The sequence below is a fragment of the Nothoprocta perdicaria genome, unplaced genomic scaffold (assembly GCF_003342845.1).
Source record: "Nothoprocta perdicaria isolate Ctin4 unplaced genomic scaffold, notPer1 scaffold_49, whole genome shotgun sequence".
NCBI lineage: Eukaryota > Metazoa > Chordata > Aves > Tinamiformes > Tinamidae > Nothoprocta > Nothoprocta perdicaria.
The window spans coordinates 3,410,217-3,429,125 of NW_020455743.1; the positions used below are offsets into that span (position 1 = coordinate 3,410,217).

Genomic DNA, 18,909 nt, shown 5'->3' on the forward strand with positions numbered 1-18,909 from the left:
AAAGAGACCTCTTATCAGAGAAATAAGGGATACAAAGAAATGCTTACTACTGCACAGAGAAATACTGAAACTTTTGAAAAGTCATATGTAAGATATTAGCTGCTTTCCACATACTGTGGAATATTGCTTGTGATCTCAGAACAAAGACTAGAATATAAAGTGAAACAAGCTACCCAAAGAGGTACTATGACTTACATTAATAGAGATAAATTTTGAACACATGAAATATTAATCATAATTGTGATACCACCCAGCAGTGTATTTCTAAAATATGTTTTCTGAAGACAGCAGAAAAGGTTATTAATGCTATATTTCATAATTTATATTATGTACGGACATAACACAGCCTTTTAGATCTTCAATTTTGTTTATTCTATAAGTAAATACAAGCATTCTGTTTAGCATAACTCTTTCCCTGAACCATGAAACAGTCAAGAATAGAAAGTTAAAAAAAAAACTCAGGAAATATAAAATATTTGGAATTCTTGGTGATTTTCCTTGCAAAAGAATTAGATAAACTAACATCAAAGGTTGACCTCAGCATCATGAATTACCTCTTCCTTATTTTTTTCAGAATGAGTTTTTCCTAACTTAAAAATATTTGAAATCTTTTTCTCCAGCACAGCCGGTGCAGCCATTAGCCACTCTAATGATTCATCCACACCTAAATGAATGCATTATACTGTTTAGTCATAGTTTTGGAATAGGAATACCCGTGAATCATTAGTAAGCCATTACCACTTCCTAGGTCTATGAGTTTACTAGGAATAATCTGTAGACATCAATGAAATTGTGTGTGTGTGTGTGTGTGTGTGTGTGTGTGTGTGTGTGTAAGAAAATCACTGTTTCTGAGAGAATTTTGAGTAAGGATTATGCAGTTTTCTAGTTCACCTTCTCATGCTTAGGTCTAAAATATAAAGATAGGGTCATATGTTAACGGTACTTGAATTCTAAATCTCATCTATTTCGCCAACAGAAGTGACAGCACGGAATACAGACAACTGTTTCTTCTTTGCATCAGCAAAGATCAAATGTCTTTTTGGCCAAAAATATGATGTGAAGTCATTTCCAGTCAAAACAGTCCAACATTTGCTTAGTGGGCTGACTACAGCTACTTGGACATCTAACTAGAAGATGCAATCATTACAATCAAGCTGTTTTCGATTTTTTTTCCCAATTATGCAGTATATGAAATGGATATGCGTGTTTGCCCTTGGATAGAGGCCTATAGTTATCCGAGTTTTTTGTACTAGCCACTATCACAGAATCACAGAATGTTTAAGGTTGGAAGGGACCTCTAGAGCTCATCTAGTCTATGTAGCTACTCATTTCAAAACTCAAAATCATTAATCATAAGAAGTTTGACTCTTGCAGCACACCTGACGTATGCACATGTCTACACGTGTTACATGTGTAACTTGGCAGCGTAAGTACGCAGCACCCAGGACACAGCGCAGCTCACAGAGCACAGAGGACAGAATGACACTGAAAGCATTTACCTAAAAAAACAACAAAACGATATAAAAAAAATCAAAAACAAATAAAACAGGTTTGCAATTGTTTCATTCCCTTCTAACCTTGATTTTCAGTTCTCTGATATACATCTCTCCACTTTAGTCACCATAAAGATTTCTGACTGTACCAATTTCTTGATCCAAAAATACAAATTGCTTGATTTATATTATATATTGATATTATTATCATTTTTTTGATAATAATAAAATTGTAAAGGATAAACAGCAGGGATTTGTAATGGAAGTCATGGAGAAATAGAAAGATGCACATGCAAGACTCATAACCCAAGAGAAAGTATTTCTGTGTTTACTGTCTTTAATTTTTGGACAATGTAATAAATATCAAGAAATCATGCTGCTTTGAACTCTCCTCTTCCTTCTGTATTTCCTATGTCAGAAAACCTGTCTATGGTCAGCTAGGCCCAGGTCATTAGGGTCAGCTAATTACTCAGGCACGTAATTAACTTTCATTTCTGCATTTCTGTTTTGCAAAATATTTCTGTTTTTTCCCACAGCCTACTGAACCTACAGCCTTTAGACTCCAGCACAATTCTCCAGCAAAACTCCAAAGTTCTCCAGACGGCCTGTCTTTTGCAGTTTCTGAAATCTTGACCTTCTTCATCCTGAGAATCAGAGCTATTCCATCTACTTCTTAAGGTCCCAATAAACTGGAGGTAGTCGATCTTACTGACATTTATTAGCCCTTCCTTCAGCTGTCTAAGTCTCCATGGCGGCCTCTACCCCATCATCAAGATTTCAGCTGTAAACACTCATTTCTCTGCCACATCTTCCTTGTGGCAAATTGCTCCCACTCCCTCATCACCCATCCTCAGAAATTTTCATCCACTTCAGAATTGAATAGAAATATTTATTTTTTCTCAACTGTTTATGACAAATACTTTAATATTACATAATTCTAGTATACTATCATGTTTTAATCTAAAATTCTTTATAACTACTATGCACTAGCTATGCACAAAGATATTACATTAATAAAACTGTATAATTCAATATTGTATAATTACCAATCAACATTTAAAACTCACGTGAATATCTCTTGCTTTACTTCTTTAGCTTGACACACTTGCTCTGGCTGACTTAAGTAACTTGTGGATTCCAGCAGAATGACCCTGAAATATGGCAAGTACTTATTATTACTTCCTTTTTAATGACTTGAGAAGACAAAAATTAGTTGCTTATAGCTTTCACATTAAGATTTGTTTATTTCCATTTGGGGATGCCCAGAAATACAGAAAAGAGGGAAAAAAAAAAAAAAAGAAAAGAAAAAAAGGATTCCCTATTCCTCCCTAAATATATAGACTTTCTTATTTAAGAATTCAGAACATTTTATAGAAATTAAGACATAGACTTTTTAAAGCTTATGTAAGCACAGAAATTCCTGAGATATATATTTAAGAATTAGTTATTATGCCAAACCTCATTAATATCATAGACTGATTTGTAATCAGAGGGTAAGCTTACAGCCATGTCATGACATGCAACTTGAATAGTATTTTTCAAGAGAGCAACATTTTAGAAACAAAAACAACGCACATTTAAAGACTAAGACAAGGCACATACACTATTAAATTGAAAACAATTTTCTAAAATGTAATTTATACTAAGATTGTCACTAAATCAAATGAGTAAAGAATTCCTAGAGATTTTAAGAAAAAAAAACCAAGTTCTTTTGCTTTTCTAATTAAAGTGTGAATCCACTAAACTATAGTAGGTTGTGATTTCCCTAGCAAACCTTAATCAATCATTTCATTTTTCCTAAAAGACATTTATCTTGCTTTGCCTACACTGCATCGTGGACTCTTTAAATCCTTTTTATGCAGTGGAGAGTCCATTGACATATAGCTAGTCATTACCCAAGAATTACAGTTGCTGTAACATTGAAGAACTTCTGTTGTATAGCACTGGCACACTATTTTTTCGGCTTAAACAAACCATAATATTGCATTTTCTCTGCACTCACAGAGAAGAACAGAAACAGAAGCAAGATAACAGGTTACACAGCAAAAATACAGAAGCCAATGCCAACAAGCATTTCACTAGCTGAAGATTTGAATTCAAGGTCTTCAGTGGAACTACATTAGTTTATATCAATGTAAATTGATGCTCAGCCCCACAATTTCATCTGCTCTTAAAAAAAAAAAAAAAAAAAAAAAAACAGAAACTATCAGTTACTTTCATATCTTATGACATAGAAATATTTGTGTCTTCCTGGGTAAGAAATGGGTACAGCGCTACACAGAGAAAAGTATCTGAGGATTCTGAAAGTATTTAAATTATTTTACTTAATGAAGTACAACTATTCAGTGATCTTTAAGATATTTATCTATACATGAGTGTTATAATCCTTAAACTGTAAAACCAGAAGACATAGACATGCTCTTAGTTGACAGCACAAGTATCACAACAAACAGCAGAATGTCAGGAAATAGCTGGTTTAGGATACACTGTATATAGTTTTTGTAAATACCTGACATTTGTTACGTATTTGAAAAACTAGATATCTTAGAACTTTGAAAATAAGCTTTAAAAAAAAAAAATCTTTCATTTGTATGTTACTGGTTCAAATATGGCCAAAATAGATAATTTCCCCAAATCACAGAATGGTTAAGGTTGGAAGGGACCTCTAGTCCACCCCTCCCTGCTCAAGCAGGGACACCTCATTTCTTCAGGAACTTCTCATGAAACTATTAAAAGGTATATACAAAATTAAATTATCAAATCACCATAACATTTTTTTTTCCGATAGAGTTAGCCACAACATAGAACTGATTAAAGAAGCAAAAACATGTTATGGAAAACATTCTCATAAATAAATGAATGACTGCTCTAAAGAGTAAAGACAAATACGGAGCCAGATCACATAAAATTAGATGGTAGAGGTGCAGTATTCTCTTCATTTCAGGTTAGGAAAATAATGTTTATAACTTTGGAGGTGTCACATCTGGTGTTACATCAGTTGCATTACATTACCTTATAGCAATGCTAGACCCAAGGGAAAAGAAAATCATTCTTTTGCATGTTTAATAATTAAAACAGCAGGATAAAGCAGATTGGGGGAGAAAAAAAACACAACTATTAATTAACATGGTTTATTTCTCTTCGGAGTTCTGCTGCACCTCAGCCAAACACAAAAATACAAGCAAGGTTCATGAACTCCATTGAAGTTCTAACTTATTGCTTACACTGAGATGGATTTCAAATAAGGTTTATTTGTCTTATTCACTTATTATGATGAGTAAAGTTTCCATTTCAGAGTATTTCTAACAATTTTGACAATGTAAATCCCTATAATTTAATCCCAAAGTTTTACTCTTTAATTAGAAGGAGAAAATGATGAAAAAGAGATGATGTAACAGCATGATCATTATAGATTTGCCTTTATGGAATTGTCTACCTGAATATGCCATCAGTTCTGAAGGGATTAGTAACGCATAGTATAACTTTCTTCAGTTCATAACATGGAGATTTGCATTTTAAGACACCCTAAAATAGAACAAAAATTTAAGTTAGTATGTCAATTACATCAAAAGTTGCAAACGATATTCATGCTTAAACACTGGCAAAGAGAAAAATACGACCAAGCATAAAACTATGTATTTAGCCACTGATGACTAAAGAATTAAAATAATTATAATGTTAGGTTTTGTTCCCAGTAAAGAATACTTAAAGCCAATTTCTTTTTAAATATGAATTACTTTCATCACCTTTTAAATGTTCTTCAGAATGACAACACAGGGACATGAATCAAGCTATTTTCTTGCTGTTTGATTTTGCCATGTGCTCTGTTGTCTTTCCTGCCATCCCAACCTTCCTTTTTCATATCATTATCTACTGTTACAATCCCATTATTTTTTTTTTTACAAAAAGCAAAAATGTCACAAACACTCGCCGAGTTCAGGAGAGGACCTATCCAGGTGTGTTCAGAAAAATGTTTGATAACCAATGTTGGACAGCATACCAGTCCCTGCTCTATTTCTACAATGTATCTTAGATCTAAGGATTGCCTTAAGTAAACGCAGGAGCTTCTAAAGAACTTTGCTATCCATTTGACCTGAAATCCCTGGAAAAGGCATATCACCACATCAGCACAACAATGACATTTTCAAAAGCATTCATATGCTAAAAGGACTGCAGTTCAATTTTTAGTGCAATCAGAGCAAAATTTTAAAATTTATTAAGGGTCCTAATATATCACCAGCTATTCCCCTAGGCACTTCTTTGCACATATATAGCCTAAATTGAATCCTTGAAAATTAATAGCTGAAAGGCATTAACAATCACCCATTTTTATATCTTACTCCAGTTCTCTTGTGTTTGATACACGATACTACTCAACAGTATTTTTGTGGCAGGATTAATTACACAAACACAAACTTACGGCAGGCTCAACACGTGTGATTTTAGCTTTCAGAGAGAAGGCCAGCGTGGCACCGCCTATTCCACCCACGGTCTTTGAAACCAGCAGCAACATCGCCTCAGCAGGGTGCAGAAAACGACTAGTGAATTCCACATTTACACTCGCTTGCCCTCTAGGTAAAAAATAACAATAACAATTAATAATTGTTAAAGCTGTTAAAGTTGTCACAAAGAGCTTTCTCTATATAGTACGAGACCTATTTCTTTTAGAGTTGCTAACAGAATACCTCAAAATACAAACTGAAAAGTCACCTGACTGGCTTAGGCTTTCACGTATATGTAGTTAATCCAATGTAGTAAAAAAACTGTTAAAAATATTATATATATATATATATATATATATATAAATACATAGAGATACATGCAAGTTTTCTACATTTTGTGAGATCACAGAGCTCAGCATATCTAAAATGCAACAGATGAGTCTCACCTGGGGATCTACCTGCTGGATGGCAATGTCTCCTCTGACTACAGCAGGAGACAAAATACTGGTCTGACCCTCCATGGCTGTTTTCCTGCTGCCATTTCCCCACTTCAGTGGATGGCAAGGAAAACAAAGAAAGGGAGAGTTTATAAATATACATCTCTCCTAGCTCTGGGATCCACTCAACTCAAGAAGGACTTTCCTCAGCTTTTTTCAAAAATGTACTGATTTGCAAATTACTTGTTTTGTGGTCAACATTCTAGCTGTCTATTAAAATCACATGTAATGGCTGTTCACATTTTAAATATTAGCTTAAAACCATCATTTTTTCCAGGTCTTTTTGTATTGCAATCAGTAGATTACAAATCATCTTCACAATATTTAATTCAATATTAAAGTAATTCTACAATATTTATACCTGATGAAACTGACAATTTTGCAATCACCCCAAAGAAACCAAGCTTCCTTAAAATAAACAATAAAAATTAAAGAGATATCAAAATTGATAATGAATATATAACAATCATCTGTGCTATCTACACTTGCTCAAATCACAGTGCACCACAATCACCTGAACCACAATCATCTGAAGTGAAATAAAGAATAAATATATTCATGGATGTTTCATCACTATCAGGGAGCTCTGTTTAACAAATTGAAATGACTTCTGAAAGGCTGGCAAAACTGAATTTGGACAATTTAGTTACAAAATGCATTCTGAAGGGCAGGCTCTGTAAAATACCACATTAAACTAGGCTTTAAATAAAATAGTGAACTTCTTCAAATGCTATCCAGAACAAAGGGTCACTTTAGCTTCCCACAGTAAGTAGAAGTCATCCCTTAGAAAAGCCTAGTAATAGTGATTGATCATGAAAACTGAAGAGATTTAAGTTGACATTTTATTTTGCAGTTGGGATAGAGATAAAAAAGCATATGTAGTGCAACGTTAGGTTAAATTTAAACTAATCCTTTGTGGAAATCTGTCCTACCAAAATTGTCATAATGTTGTGAAATACATGAATTTTAAATGAAATGAAGTAGCTACACAGAAAAGAACAAAAGCCTTCTTCAAACATGCATGAGCCTACCCTGGCTAGAGCACTGTCTAAACTTAAGGAAAGGCCAGCACTTCCAGAGCTCACTGCAGCCTATTGGGAGGCTCACATAGATCCAGAAATTACAGAGCTTCCAATCATCTCTAAGAGGAAGCTGCTGCTTGACTTGGGGCACTCCATGAACACGTTTAAAAAGCTGAACTCAGCTTGATCTCTCCTGGTTTCATGACAAAAAGAAACGAGTGCAACACTCAAAAGAGTTCTTCCTTAGCACCAAACATCTCAGCATCTCGGTTCCCAGATCTGCTGATTATAGACATTCTGAAAATCTCTTACAGCTTTTATGTCCCTGCTGCAGAGCTCCCAGATGTTACAGTCCTGGCCAGGGAACAGCTGCTGAATTCCCCCAACCCTGGGGTTCCTGGGCTGCCCTTCAGCATGTGCTGGACAAGGTGTCCTGGGACAGCAGACCCAGAGGAGCGTGCTGCCTCAAACATCCACCCTCTGACCCGACCATCTCCTCTTTTAACAGCTACTTCCATCCATGTTCACTTCTACTGATATACTGTGGGAGTTTATCAGGTTTAATATTGGCCTGCGCTATCTGCCAAAAAGCAGGCAGCCAGCTTCTCTCTCTAATCCATTAAACCCAACTACTGCTGGTCGGAAGAAAAGGATAAAAAAAGTTGCTTGGAATTACCAAATTTACAGAGCTCAAGACCTAAAGAAAATACTGTAAGCCTGAAGAAGTTGCACACTGCAGGCCACTACATGCAACCCACACTAATCTGAAGCAGATGGTTGTCTGAGGTCATTTCTTGTCTACTTTTAATAATGCTGTGGTTTGCAAAACCCTTACATTCAAAGAATTTGTCATTCAGCTAGTTCATTCAGATAGATTTTTTCCCCATTTGTCGTTGTACTCTACACAACAAGGTACTATCCTTTCATTTTATATCTTTTTCTTTTTTTTGTTAATTGCATGGTACTAGTCGGAAGGAAGGAAGGCAGGAAGCAAGGCAGGAAGGGAGAGAAGGAGGGAGGGAGGCGGGGAGAGAGGGAAGGGACAAACTCCACATCATCTCCAAAATACCCTTGTTCTAAAGTTCAAAATGTTTTTGAGTCCAAAGCTGGCTAGCATCAAGCTAGCTTGGAGTGCCAGAGGAACTATTACTGAACACATGCCCATGTTTGTGTGCAATATCCCTACGTTAGCAACATATAATCATAGAGCATAGGAACAAGGGCAATATAGATATCCATAAAAGTTTTTGAAGTTTAATATTCTGAAAGTTTTTTTAAGGTGTAATTCATCTTGTTCTCTGATTCGGTAGCTAGGCTTTCCTAATTTGTAGAAATTTAACACACTGATTTGTCTTCCTTATTATCCGTATTTATAACATTAGAAAAAAATATAACATAGGTGTCTTCCCAGTTATTCTTACATATTTTCTTTCCAAACAGGCTACATTTTTTTAGGTTCAAAATACTTGTATTTCCTCGTAGAATTCTGTTACAAGGTTACCTCCTTTCCAAGTTTTTCCTAAAGACTTTCATCCTTTCAAAAATAAAAATATTATAAAAATCCACAAGATTCTCTCCAAGAAATCCATTTTTCTTGATCTCCTACAACTGAATGTAAACCAGCACTTGCAACCATGAGCCAATTAAACAGAGATGTTTGTTGGTTTATTATTCACTTTGCTAGCACTTCCAAACCAACACTATTATTACACTTCCAAATCTCTGTCAGGAGCTAAACTTCCAGTCATCTTTCAAAATAAGAATAAGAAACAAAAACTAAAGTCTCATAGGAAAGAATTTTTATCTGCTCATGCATGTGAATTCAGTTCAGACAGAACTGCTTTAGCTGGGGAAAGAAAATATAAGAATAGCAAATCCAAATTGAAAATTAAACTTTCATCACAGAGGAACAAAAACATTTATGAATATAGGTGCCTCCTATAGTAATCTGAAGACGTGCACTCTGTTCTCAATAGTCTAGTAGGTCAAACTGCAAGCATGCCATTGATGAATTCCACTGGATTTGTGCCAGATTAAAGAGGAAATAGATGATCCTTAAATTGATCATTTTTCCTTCTTTGTAGTCAAGCATGCTTCTAGCATTCCACCATAGTTGAAATAGTAGATTTATATTTCCATGTTAGTGAACTTTTAATAATACTCCACAAATCATTACTTACTTAGGAGGAATGATGACAGTATTTCCTTCAGGTAATGAGAAATCATCAGCCTCTCTTCCTACTAAAGTAGCGTTGTACATCAAAGTTTTAATGCTTGGATTTTCCAGATGCACCTATCACAACAAAACATTATAAAAACTTAGCCAATTTTTATTCAGTCTTTAGATCATAGAAGTATGTTCCCCAAATATCTTCCAAAATACAAAATAAGGATGTCATAAAGGAAGAAAATACTTCAAATAAGTAAGGAAGTCACTCTTCTCCCTAAGAAGCATAAAATTCCCAGGCTGTCCAAGCCTCATTTTTCTAAGCAATCTTTATGCAGAATACACTGCACTTCTACCTCAACTGTTAATCTCTTATTCCTGTCTTTGGTCTGTGAAACCACTGTCACTTTTGTATATTTTCTGTACTCATTAAGAGCATAGGGGAAGAAGAAGAAAAAAAAAAAAGGCAACTGAATTCAGGATCACAATATGAAGGAAGAGAAGTGAAGAGAGATTCCTTCATTTCTGCATTAACCAGAGAAACTGCATGGAGCCCATTCACTCTTTCCTGTGTACATACATAATACAAACACATACATGCATACAGATTTCTTTTTTTTTTTTTAACCTTTTACTACTGCAGTGGTGTCAGTACCTTTTTAACAACAGTTGCATGGAAAGCACCTGTAAATTCAATAGTCTTCTTGGGCAAGTAGTAAGGGAGCCTTTCGTACAAGTAAACACACAGAATAAGCATCATGACTGGGTTCGGATCACAGATGTCTGTGGCCTGATGTCAAAACAGAAAAGTAACAATTACCAGATATTCGGTTAAAATTTCACCTGTATACTTTAGAGATAAGAGAAAGGAATAAAAAGCATAAGGTGATTCTTATTATGCAAATATTTTCAACTTAACTTTTAATATTTGGATTGATGCATGACTAAGATGAATATGAATCTTGTCAGTGCACTAAAATAAAAAAGAGTACTGATACACTCCAGTAATTAACCTAGATTAAAAAATAAAACTTTTTTTTTTTACCCCTAGAATCCAGGAAAAATAGATGTTCATTTTAAATAAATAAACGTAGGTAAACCTAGACATAGTTTTGTAATTATTTATGAAGATGTAAACACTATCTAACATTAGGACCTCAAGTCTATATAGTCACACCTATCGGAGATATCCAATTGCTTACAAAAAGTAGCATTTACATTTTAATATTTAATCTAGTGAAATGAATTTAAATGACAACTGCAAAACAGGTCAAGTTTTTAGTCTTCAGATTCTACAAAGGCAGTGAGAAGAAACACTACAAGCTCTTCCCACAAACACTTGGACCTGTCAGAAGTATCATCAAATAGCAGAGAGACTTCACGCATAGATACATGCAGGATGTTTCTGGCTACAGATTCAAACAAACATACTTCCTGAATCAATTATTTATTTCAAATTAATATTAAGTAATTTAAAGCTTCATTTGGGTTCCTTACATAACTGAGACTCCTTTGATACAGCAATATTTTGAGAAAGACCCGCTTTTGCCGGACTCCTAGAATGCGACTATCATGTTAAATCTTCTCATCCTACAGGCAAAAACTTCCCCAAGTCCCAAGCAAAGCACTGGTCTCCTATGCTGCTCCTGACTGTCTCACTCCCTAAACAACTCGGATGAGCTGCATGTAACTAGATTTAGCCCCATCCCACTTGCATCAGCCCATAATGAAGCTTCCTTCTTTACATGATTTCTTCTTATCATGAATTTGCAACTGCAAATCACAAAGAGAGACAGAGGGCATCTTTTGATATTTTAATCTTGACCCTCACACTGCTTGGAAATATTTTATATGCATAAAGAGTATGTCTTTGTAGTCTCACCAGGCTAAAAAATAGATGAAAGTTACTTTTAAATTTCCAGACTTTATGTTGTAAAACTGCCATATTCCAACACACTCGCAAACAGGAAAACGACTCATCTCTAGTTATTAGCTGTTTAAACTTTTATATCCTTTTTGAAGGATATGGACAGACAAATCATAAACAATATAACATTATTTTGCATTACAGGTTGACCTAGGATTCTAAAGACTCCTGTAGCACACATTTAGTTTTGCACTACTAATAAAACACAGGACAATATTAAAAATACAAACCCCAAGAGAGCAGTGCCCCAGGTGGAGCAGCCCTGGGGGGCATCTGACACTACCACAGGCTGGATATTTGGTCACACAGTATCCGTGTTTATAAAGGAGGAACCACTGAATTTATATCACAGTACTGATACACAATCTAAATACAATTCTCATTAGAGAGACTACATCTAGTTGAAAATACAATACTTTCAGCACTGTTCTATCAAAAGTACTTCCACAATGAAAAACATAGAAGTGGTTATTGTTACAGCCTGCAGAGAATAAATTTTAAGTGTGTTCCATAACATTGAGGTAATGAGATAGACGTCATTAAGAAAGTGTGATGCACCTAGATATACATCTTCTCTAAGCTATTGCTATGAAAACTGAATTTTCAAACACTGTGAACTTTCAGTGACTTTACAACAAAAATGTTTTCCCAAAAATGTACTGGGCTGTATTATGCCTATCATGAACACCTGGGAAAAATTTCATGAAAAGGCTATGTCTTACAGATATGTAAGTAATATGTGAGGAAAAGGAGTTATACTATTCTAATGAACAAGCTACAAAAGAAAAGACAATTTGACAGAAAAAGGCTGAAACTACAGGCCGAGAAACAACCTTTTCCTGCAGAAAAGGCAAATTCAGCCAGTGTGCTGAAAGCTAGACATGTTCTGGGCTGTAAGGGCAAGACTGTAGCCTACGGGTTGAGGGAAGTGATAGGGAAGTGATTCTTTCTCTATACTCTGCTCCTGTGCTGAATCTTCAGTCCTATGTCCAGCCCAGGCAGACACTGACACACTTGAGCAAATCCAGAGCAGAGGCATCCACATGATTAAGGGTCCGGACTACCTAATATATGAGGAACGGCTGAAAGAACCAGGTTTGTTTAGGTTTAAACTTGGAGCAGGGGTTTTGACCTCTAGATGTTCCTCCTGGCATACATCATTCACTATTCTATGACAGATATTCCAGAAAAACAATCAAAGAGCAGACAAGTTCCTACTGTCCACACTAGTAAGAAGAATCTCACCCTAAAACATATGGGCAGTGACATAAAAGAGAGAGAGAACCTGAGTACTGGGATAGATGTTGAGCCTTGACTCCTAAACTAAAACTTCAGAAGAAACTATAGCAGCCCCTTCTTGAAATAAACATTAGATAAAGGAAGACGATATAGTAGCTGAAAGCTTACCACATTTGCCAGGGAAGTTCAGCACCAACCAAATTACCTATAATCTTGCAGGAACATGTTCTGTGTACTTCGTAAAATACACAGTAGGAACCTTTTCTGTTTGGTACAAAGTAAGACAGAAATAAAGGAGAAAACCAGCAAGATATATTAGAAAACAGAAAGCCTTACCCCATTTTAATCCAGAATTGTATCAAATTCATATCATGCCTCACTAGGTAAGTTCCCCATTTCTTACTTTTCCTTCTGCTTTATCAGTTTTGAGACAGGCAAGAGACTCCACAGAAAAGCCAGAGTTGATGCTTATCTGGTGACAAATCCATTGTTTCCATGGGGCACAAGGGCAGGAAGAGCAGCTGACTGTTTCCTCCCCTCCCGTCTTGCCCTGTGCCCCCCGGCCAGGCATCCCCTGCTGCTTCCAGACCTCCCCAGCAGTCTGAGAAAGCGAACAGGCGCGAGGTGCCCATCTAAACCTTCCCTATCACTCTCCCCAGTTGCCTAACTTTTAAGATTCAGCTCATACGCCCATCATGCACAGATGTAAACATGTGCCTCATCTTCTGAGTTATTTCCAACATCATTCTTTTCTAAGGTTGAGATTTTTGGATGCACTTACTATGCAAAGAAAAAAGTTTCTTTCATGACAAGGCCTTTCAACCTGTAGTGTGAAAAATATTCTGACATTTTTCATTCACTTATCTCGGTAATAGCTACTGAATCTAAACAAGTTATTCCAATATATTGTGTTTTCTGACCTCTACTATTTATATTTCCTTCATTTTCTGAAAGATGCATGAGAAATTTTCCTGCTAAAGCCTAACTTTCCTCTCTTTTTCTCCCTACTACTACTTATTTTTACTCAGATCAGCCTTTATTCACTTAGAAAGTACTCTTTTTTATTCTGCACTGAATTTGTAAGCCTGTAAGCAAGCAATTAATAATGTTTTAGAGATTTCTGTTGTAAGTTGTATCCATAACAAATTTCCATAAATACAGGAAGAAAAATCTCATATCTTGGAGCTTGGTGTCTGCTTGTTTTTTTGTATAGGTATTCAAATCCTGGGTAGTTAAAATAGAAGCTTGGAACAGCTGAACTAGATAAATTACTGTAACTTCAATTCAAGATATTCCAAGTGAAAAAAATATGACAAAGCTAGGGAGGAAATTCAAGAGCTAGTAGACTTGTTTTGTTGCAGAAAGAGTCACTCCATTCCTATAATAATATCCACTCTGTTCTTTTTTCCCATAGGCAACTCTACAAATTTCCAAGCATCCGTATATTAATAAAACCAGGCCTTCAGTACTGCTAATACTACTGCTAAAGGAGCAGCTTCTATTTTACAGTCTCATGTATTTTATGAAAATATGTTTCTAATCGAATACAAAAATCAAATGGCAGTATCTGTCACTGAGTCACTCCATAATATTTGAAAATGCTGGCTACTCTCATTTATTAGCACAGCAAAATGTGGTGGATTGATTGCTATTATAAGCATATTATAAACAAACATGGGTCAATCTAGATGGAACATAAAAATAAAATATGGCTTAGGTTGTTCTAAATACAAAATAATCACAGTTATTATGAGCCAGCATTCTGGCAGACAGAAAATAATAGAGAAAATCTTTATGAAAAGATACCAGGAAGGAGGTGATTGCTGAACCACTTCTTGGAGCAAATAACATTCCCCTCTTTGCTGAGCATCTAATTATTAGTTGGACTATATAATTAAGTGAACTATATAACAGACTCAAAAATCAGGCAGAAGGTTTCCCCACTAATAAATTTACAAAATAACGATGAAAATGGACCTATTAAACCAAATAATAGCTTCTGGCAACATGCTAGTAACAGGAAAATAGAAAGGCTTAGAATCCATGGCCCTCAGATGGATGTTCACTATGTATCCAATTTAAATCAAGAATGGCAAATGACTACTGAAAACTATGGCAACAAGATTAGATCAGCAGCAGATAACAAAAAAGTATAACACTTCATTTCAGAAACAGAAAGCTGTATGTTCAGTCTTTCTGAGGTACTACTAGGTTGCAAGGCTTAAACATAAAACTTGAAGGCAAAACACATAGGAAAATGTGATTTGTGAACAAATGCAGGTTCCTAATTTTAAGTAGGTTTTGCTTAAGTGAAGCACGTGAGTTTTCAGTAAATTAGAAGTTAATGTGAGAAGGAGACGGTCAGTCAGTCTGAAAAAAAAATCAGGTAGTTATTTTGGTACTTAGAACAAAGCCTATCTTCCAGAAAGATAAGGAAGATGTGAAAAACTGCAGGTTGGTCAGCCTCACCTTGATGCCTGGGAAGATGGTGAAGCAAATAATCCTGGCTACTGTTCCCAGATACATGAAGGTAACCAGGAATAGTCAGCATGGATTTACAAGGGAGAAATCATGTTCGACCAACCTGATAAGAAGGCTTGGCAGATGAAGGGAAAGAGCAGGGGATATTGTTTACCTTGAACTGAGAATGGCTTTTGACACTGTATAAAACATCTTCATAGACAAGCAGATAATAAATAAGTAGTGAGAGGGGTGGATGAAAAACTGACTCAAGTGATGGACTCAGAAGGCTGAGCTGGAGGATGCCACAGGGATCAACAGGGATCAACAGGGATTAGCAGTGCTCTTGAACCTCTTCAGTAATGACCTGGGTGATGGACCAAATGCCCTGTAAGGAGGTCTGCAGGTGAAACAAAATGGGGAGCAGTGGCCGAGAGCCCCCAGGGCTGTGCTGGCATTCAGAGGGGCCTCGACAGGCTGAAGAAGGGGGCCAGCAGAAATCTCACATAGTCCAACAAAGGGAAGCACAAAGTCCTGCATCTGGATGCAGGAAAATACTGATAGTTAATATTATTACTGCACTGTAGTCTTAAAGTAAGACTTATAAGTCTTATAGTCTTAAAATAAATCTCTAAGTGCAATAAGGAGTCCGGCTTCCACCTAGAATGTGGTTAGTTATGAGGCATCCAGCCTCTTCTTTCATGTGCCACACTGCTTGTTTTTATTATTAAAACCCCAGGCAAAGTGTGCTTCTATTTTATGGATTGTATCCATACAATCTTCTTCTTATGCTTCCTGTCAATCACAAGTATATGGAGTAGCAGATTTTCTTGCCTTGGCTTGTAATAGCCAGGTCTTTAATAATAGCACATCTATATCAGGATGTGAGAGTAGAATAATAGCAGCTGGTACAATTGGAAACTGCAGTTTGGCTGATCCAATAGCAATAGGAATTCTGGAATCAGATCCAAGTATAGGTGGAACACTATGTAAATGACTAATAATTAGAATTTGATGAAAGCCAAGAGCTTCTTGCTTTTAAATTACAGAGAGAGTTGTAATGTTATATGCAAAACCACAATTTACTGTCTGAAACAAGTGATGTGAAGTTAGTCAGAAATAAGTATTTTATATATCACTGTGTTAACTTTAGCTGATATATATATATATGTGTGTGTGTGTGTGTGTGTGTGTGTGTCTGTTCTACCATGCCAAAGAGGCATGGTATCAGCCCACCAGATAATAGTTTTAAGTTCTCTTTAAAGATGAAAAAGATCAAATGTTAGGGATAGTTCAATTATTTCCTTTATGTGTTAAATTATTTCCTTTAAAGATACACCTAATCGTAAAATCAGGTAGGCTAGATGTGAAAAAAATATAGATGTTCTTAGATTATTTTGAAAGCACTGTTGCCACTTTGAAAAGATTTGATACTTTCTGAAAGTTCTTACCAGAAAACTCTTTCTTTAGCAACAAAATAATCATTCATATAAATATTTTGCTTCTTTGCCTCTGTCACTAAGAATGGGAAAGAATTCCATGTAATAAACCAAGTCTCAAAAGAAACAACTATTCAGATGTGTCGTGGCATGTTGCCCTCCCCATCAGTAGCTTTTACAAAAAACATATTTTCAGTTGAAAGTCATTTGGAGGAGAATGGAAAGAGGGTTTCCACATACAAGCACGGCAGTTTCTGCACACAGGAAGGTTTTCCCTACCCAAAAGGGAAGGTGAGCATCTCAAGTTCCCTTCTGAGAGAAGGGACAGCTACAGCTGATAATTCAGCACCTGGCCAAGGATAGATGCCTGCAGGCCCTTCCCTATTTTCCTGTGTCCAGACGATAGCAGTACTGCCACCTGCATACAAGACAACCACAGCAAAAATATAGGGAGAGAGAGACAGAGATAGGCATGTTTGCTGTAATTCACATTAAAAAAAAAAAAAAAAAAAAAAAAAAAAAAAAAAAAAAAAAGATATTTAGTGCTGAAATAAAAAGGATAATTATTTGCTACCAGAAAAGCCAGCTGGAATGTTTCCCACACTATACTTTTCTATTGGGGAACACCAGTTGGACAATGACAAAAAATCAACATCATCATATTTCTCCCAACAAACGACTCCAGAGGCTGACGACCTACAGCATCCCTCTCCAGCAGTCCAAAGCTTCTAGCATCAAAGCATCTTGTGTGCATCAAATCAGAGACAGATTGCTAATGGGCCTACATGATTTAGATCCACCTGGCATTTTTAAAATTATTAACACTCTTTTTATGCTTACATGCATGATATCTGCTTCTAAATATATTTTTTCTAAATTGCCTTAGAATATTAGTAACATATTCCATTGATTTCGTGATTATGATGCTAAAATTTTAATGGAATTAATTTTATGTTCAACTAGTTGCTGTATTCTACAAATCAAGAAACCACAATAATTACTTGAAATTAAGTAATTTTATATGATGCAGCATTTCAGCTGTCCTTATATATAACTATGAAAAAAACTGTTCAACTGAAATCTCTTCTTACCTGTACATAAAATATTATTATCATAGAAGTTAAAAAAAAAACCAAATTATTTAAATACTGATGGTATAAAATCATTTACCTTTATGCCTATAGCCAGACTGACAGCATGCATAGCATCCACAAGTATCAAACAATTGTGTAGACACTGCTCAGCAGTTTCTATAGTAGTATACATCCTTACAAAGTGAGTAGCAATCTGGGGAGGAACACAGAAATCAAACTCTTATATTACCCTGAGTAAAACCACAAAATTTCTACTTGCCCTCTTGCAGCAATCTGTAAGATAAATTTCAAAAAAAAAAAATTGTTATTAAGAATATAGCCAAATAAATCACCGAAATAATCACTCCAGACTTCCAAATTGTTGTTTCTTTTTAAAAACCATAAAAGCCAACAGTTGCAAATTTACATTAGTATTGCCTTATATATAAAACATAGAATATATCAAGAAGTCCTTACCAAAAATGGGCAGTAAGCTGCTAGTTGTGCTGCCAATACTAGACCATCTAGAAGATCTCGGTCAAAATTTATTATCCATCTCATTGGTGGTATTCCACCTGATGTAAAAAAATAAAATAAAATAAAATAAAATAAAATAAAATAAAATAAAATAAAATAAAATAAAATAAAATAAAATAAAATAAAATAAAATAAAATAAAATAAAATAAAATAAAATAAAATAAAATAAAAATATGCAGGATGAACTTGATTCTTTATCACCTAAGCTGTCTTATTATATTTTGGATTATCTTATTTGGATCTTATTTTATTTTTGGATTATTATTGTAGACACATGTGTGGACACAATTAATGAATTACTGAGTCAGACCTTTTCTGTTAAGGTATCTGCATTTTCATCTAATTATGATCCCAAAAGCACCCATTGTATTATTTTCTTTATTTTCTTCATCATCTCACATCCAAGCTCCCTAACTTTGACAGCATTGTGGAGCTCAGCCATTGGCAAAATTTTCAGCTAGACTGGGCTTATGCTTTTCACTCAGAGTAAAATTTGAAGCATCCTTGGCTGAAAAATACGTGAACCTAAATCTCGTATGTTATAAATATCTCAGTGCTATGGTGCAACAAAATTTTTAAGTGTGTGTTCGCTTCACAAATGCTAACAATAGA

At 35.3% G+C, this 18,909-nt stretch overlaps 1 protein-coding gene across 1 annotated transcript in view; it reads right to left on the reverse strand.

Moving 5' to 3' along the window:
• CFAP47 (cilia and flagella associated protein 47) overlaps positions 1 to 18,909 on the reverse strand; it is a 283,396-nt gene that overhangs the window by 180,800 nt on the left and 83,687 nt on the right. The window contains exons 34-40 of the mRNA XM_026047310.1: positions 18,237 to 18,334; positions 17,857 to 17,973; positions 10,277 to 10,411; positions 9,635 to 9,747; positions 5,914 to 6,064; positions 4,930 to 5,018; positions 2,561 to 2,644 (exon numbers count right to left, since the gene is read on the reverse strand). Coding sequence (XP_025903095.1) covers positions 2,561 to 2,644; positions 4,930 to 5,018; positions 5,914 to 6,064; positions 9,635 to 9,747; positions 10,277 to 10,411; positions 17,857 to 17,973; positions 18,237 to 18,334 — 787 coding nt within the window. The remainder of the gene's footprint in view (positions 1 to 2,560; positions 2,645 to 4,929; positions 5,019 to 5,913; positions 6,065 to 9,634; positions 9,748 to 10,276; positions 10,412 to 17,856; positions 17,974 to 18,236; positions 18,335 to 18,909) is intronic.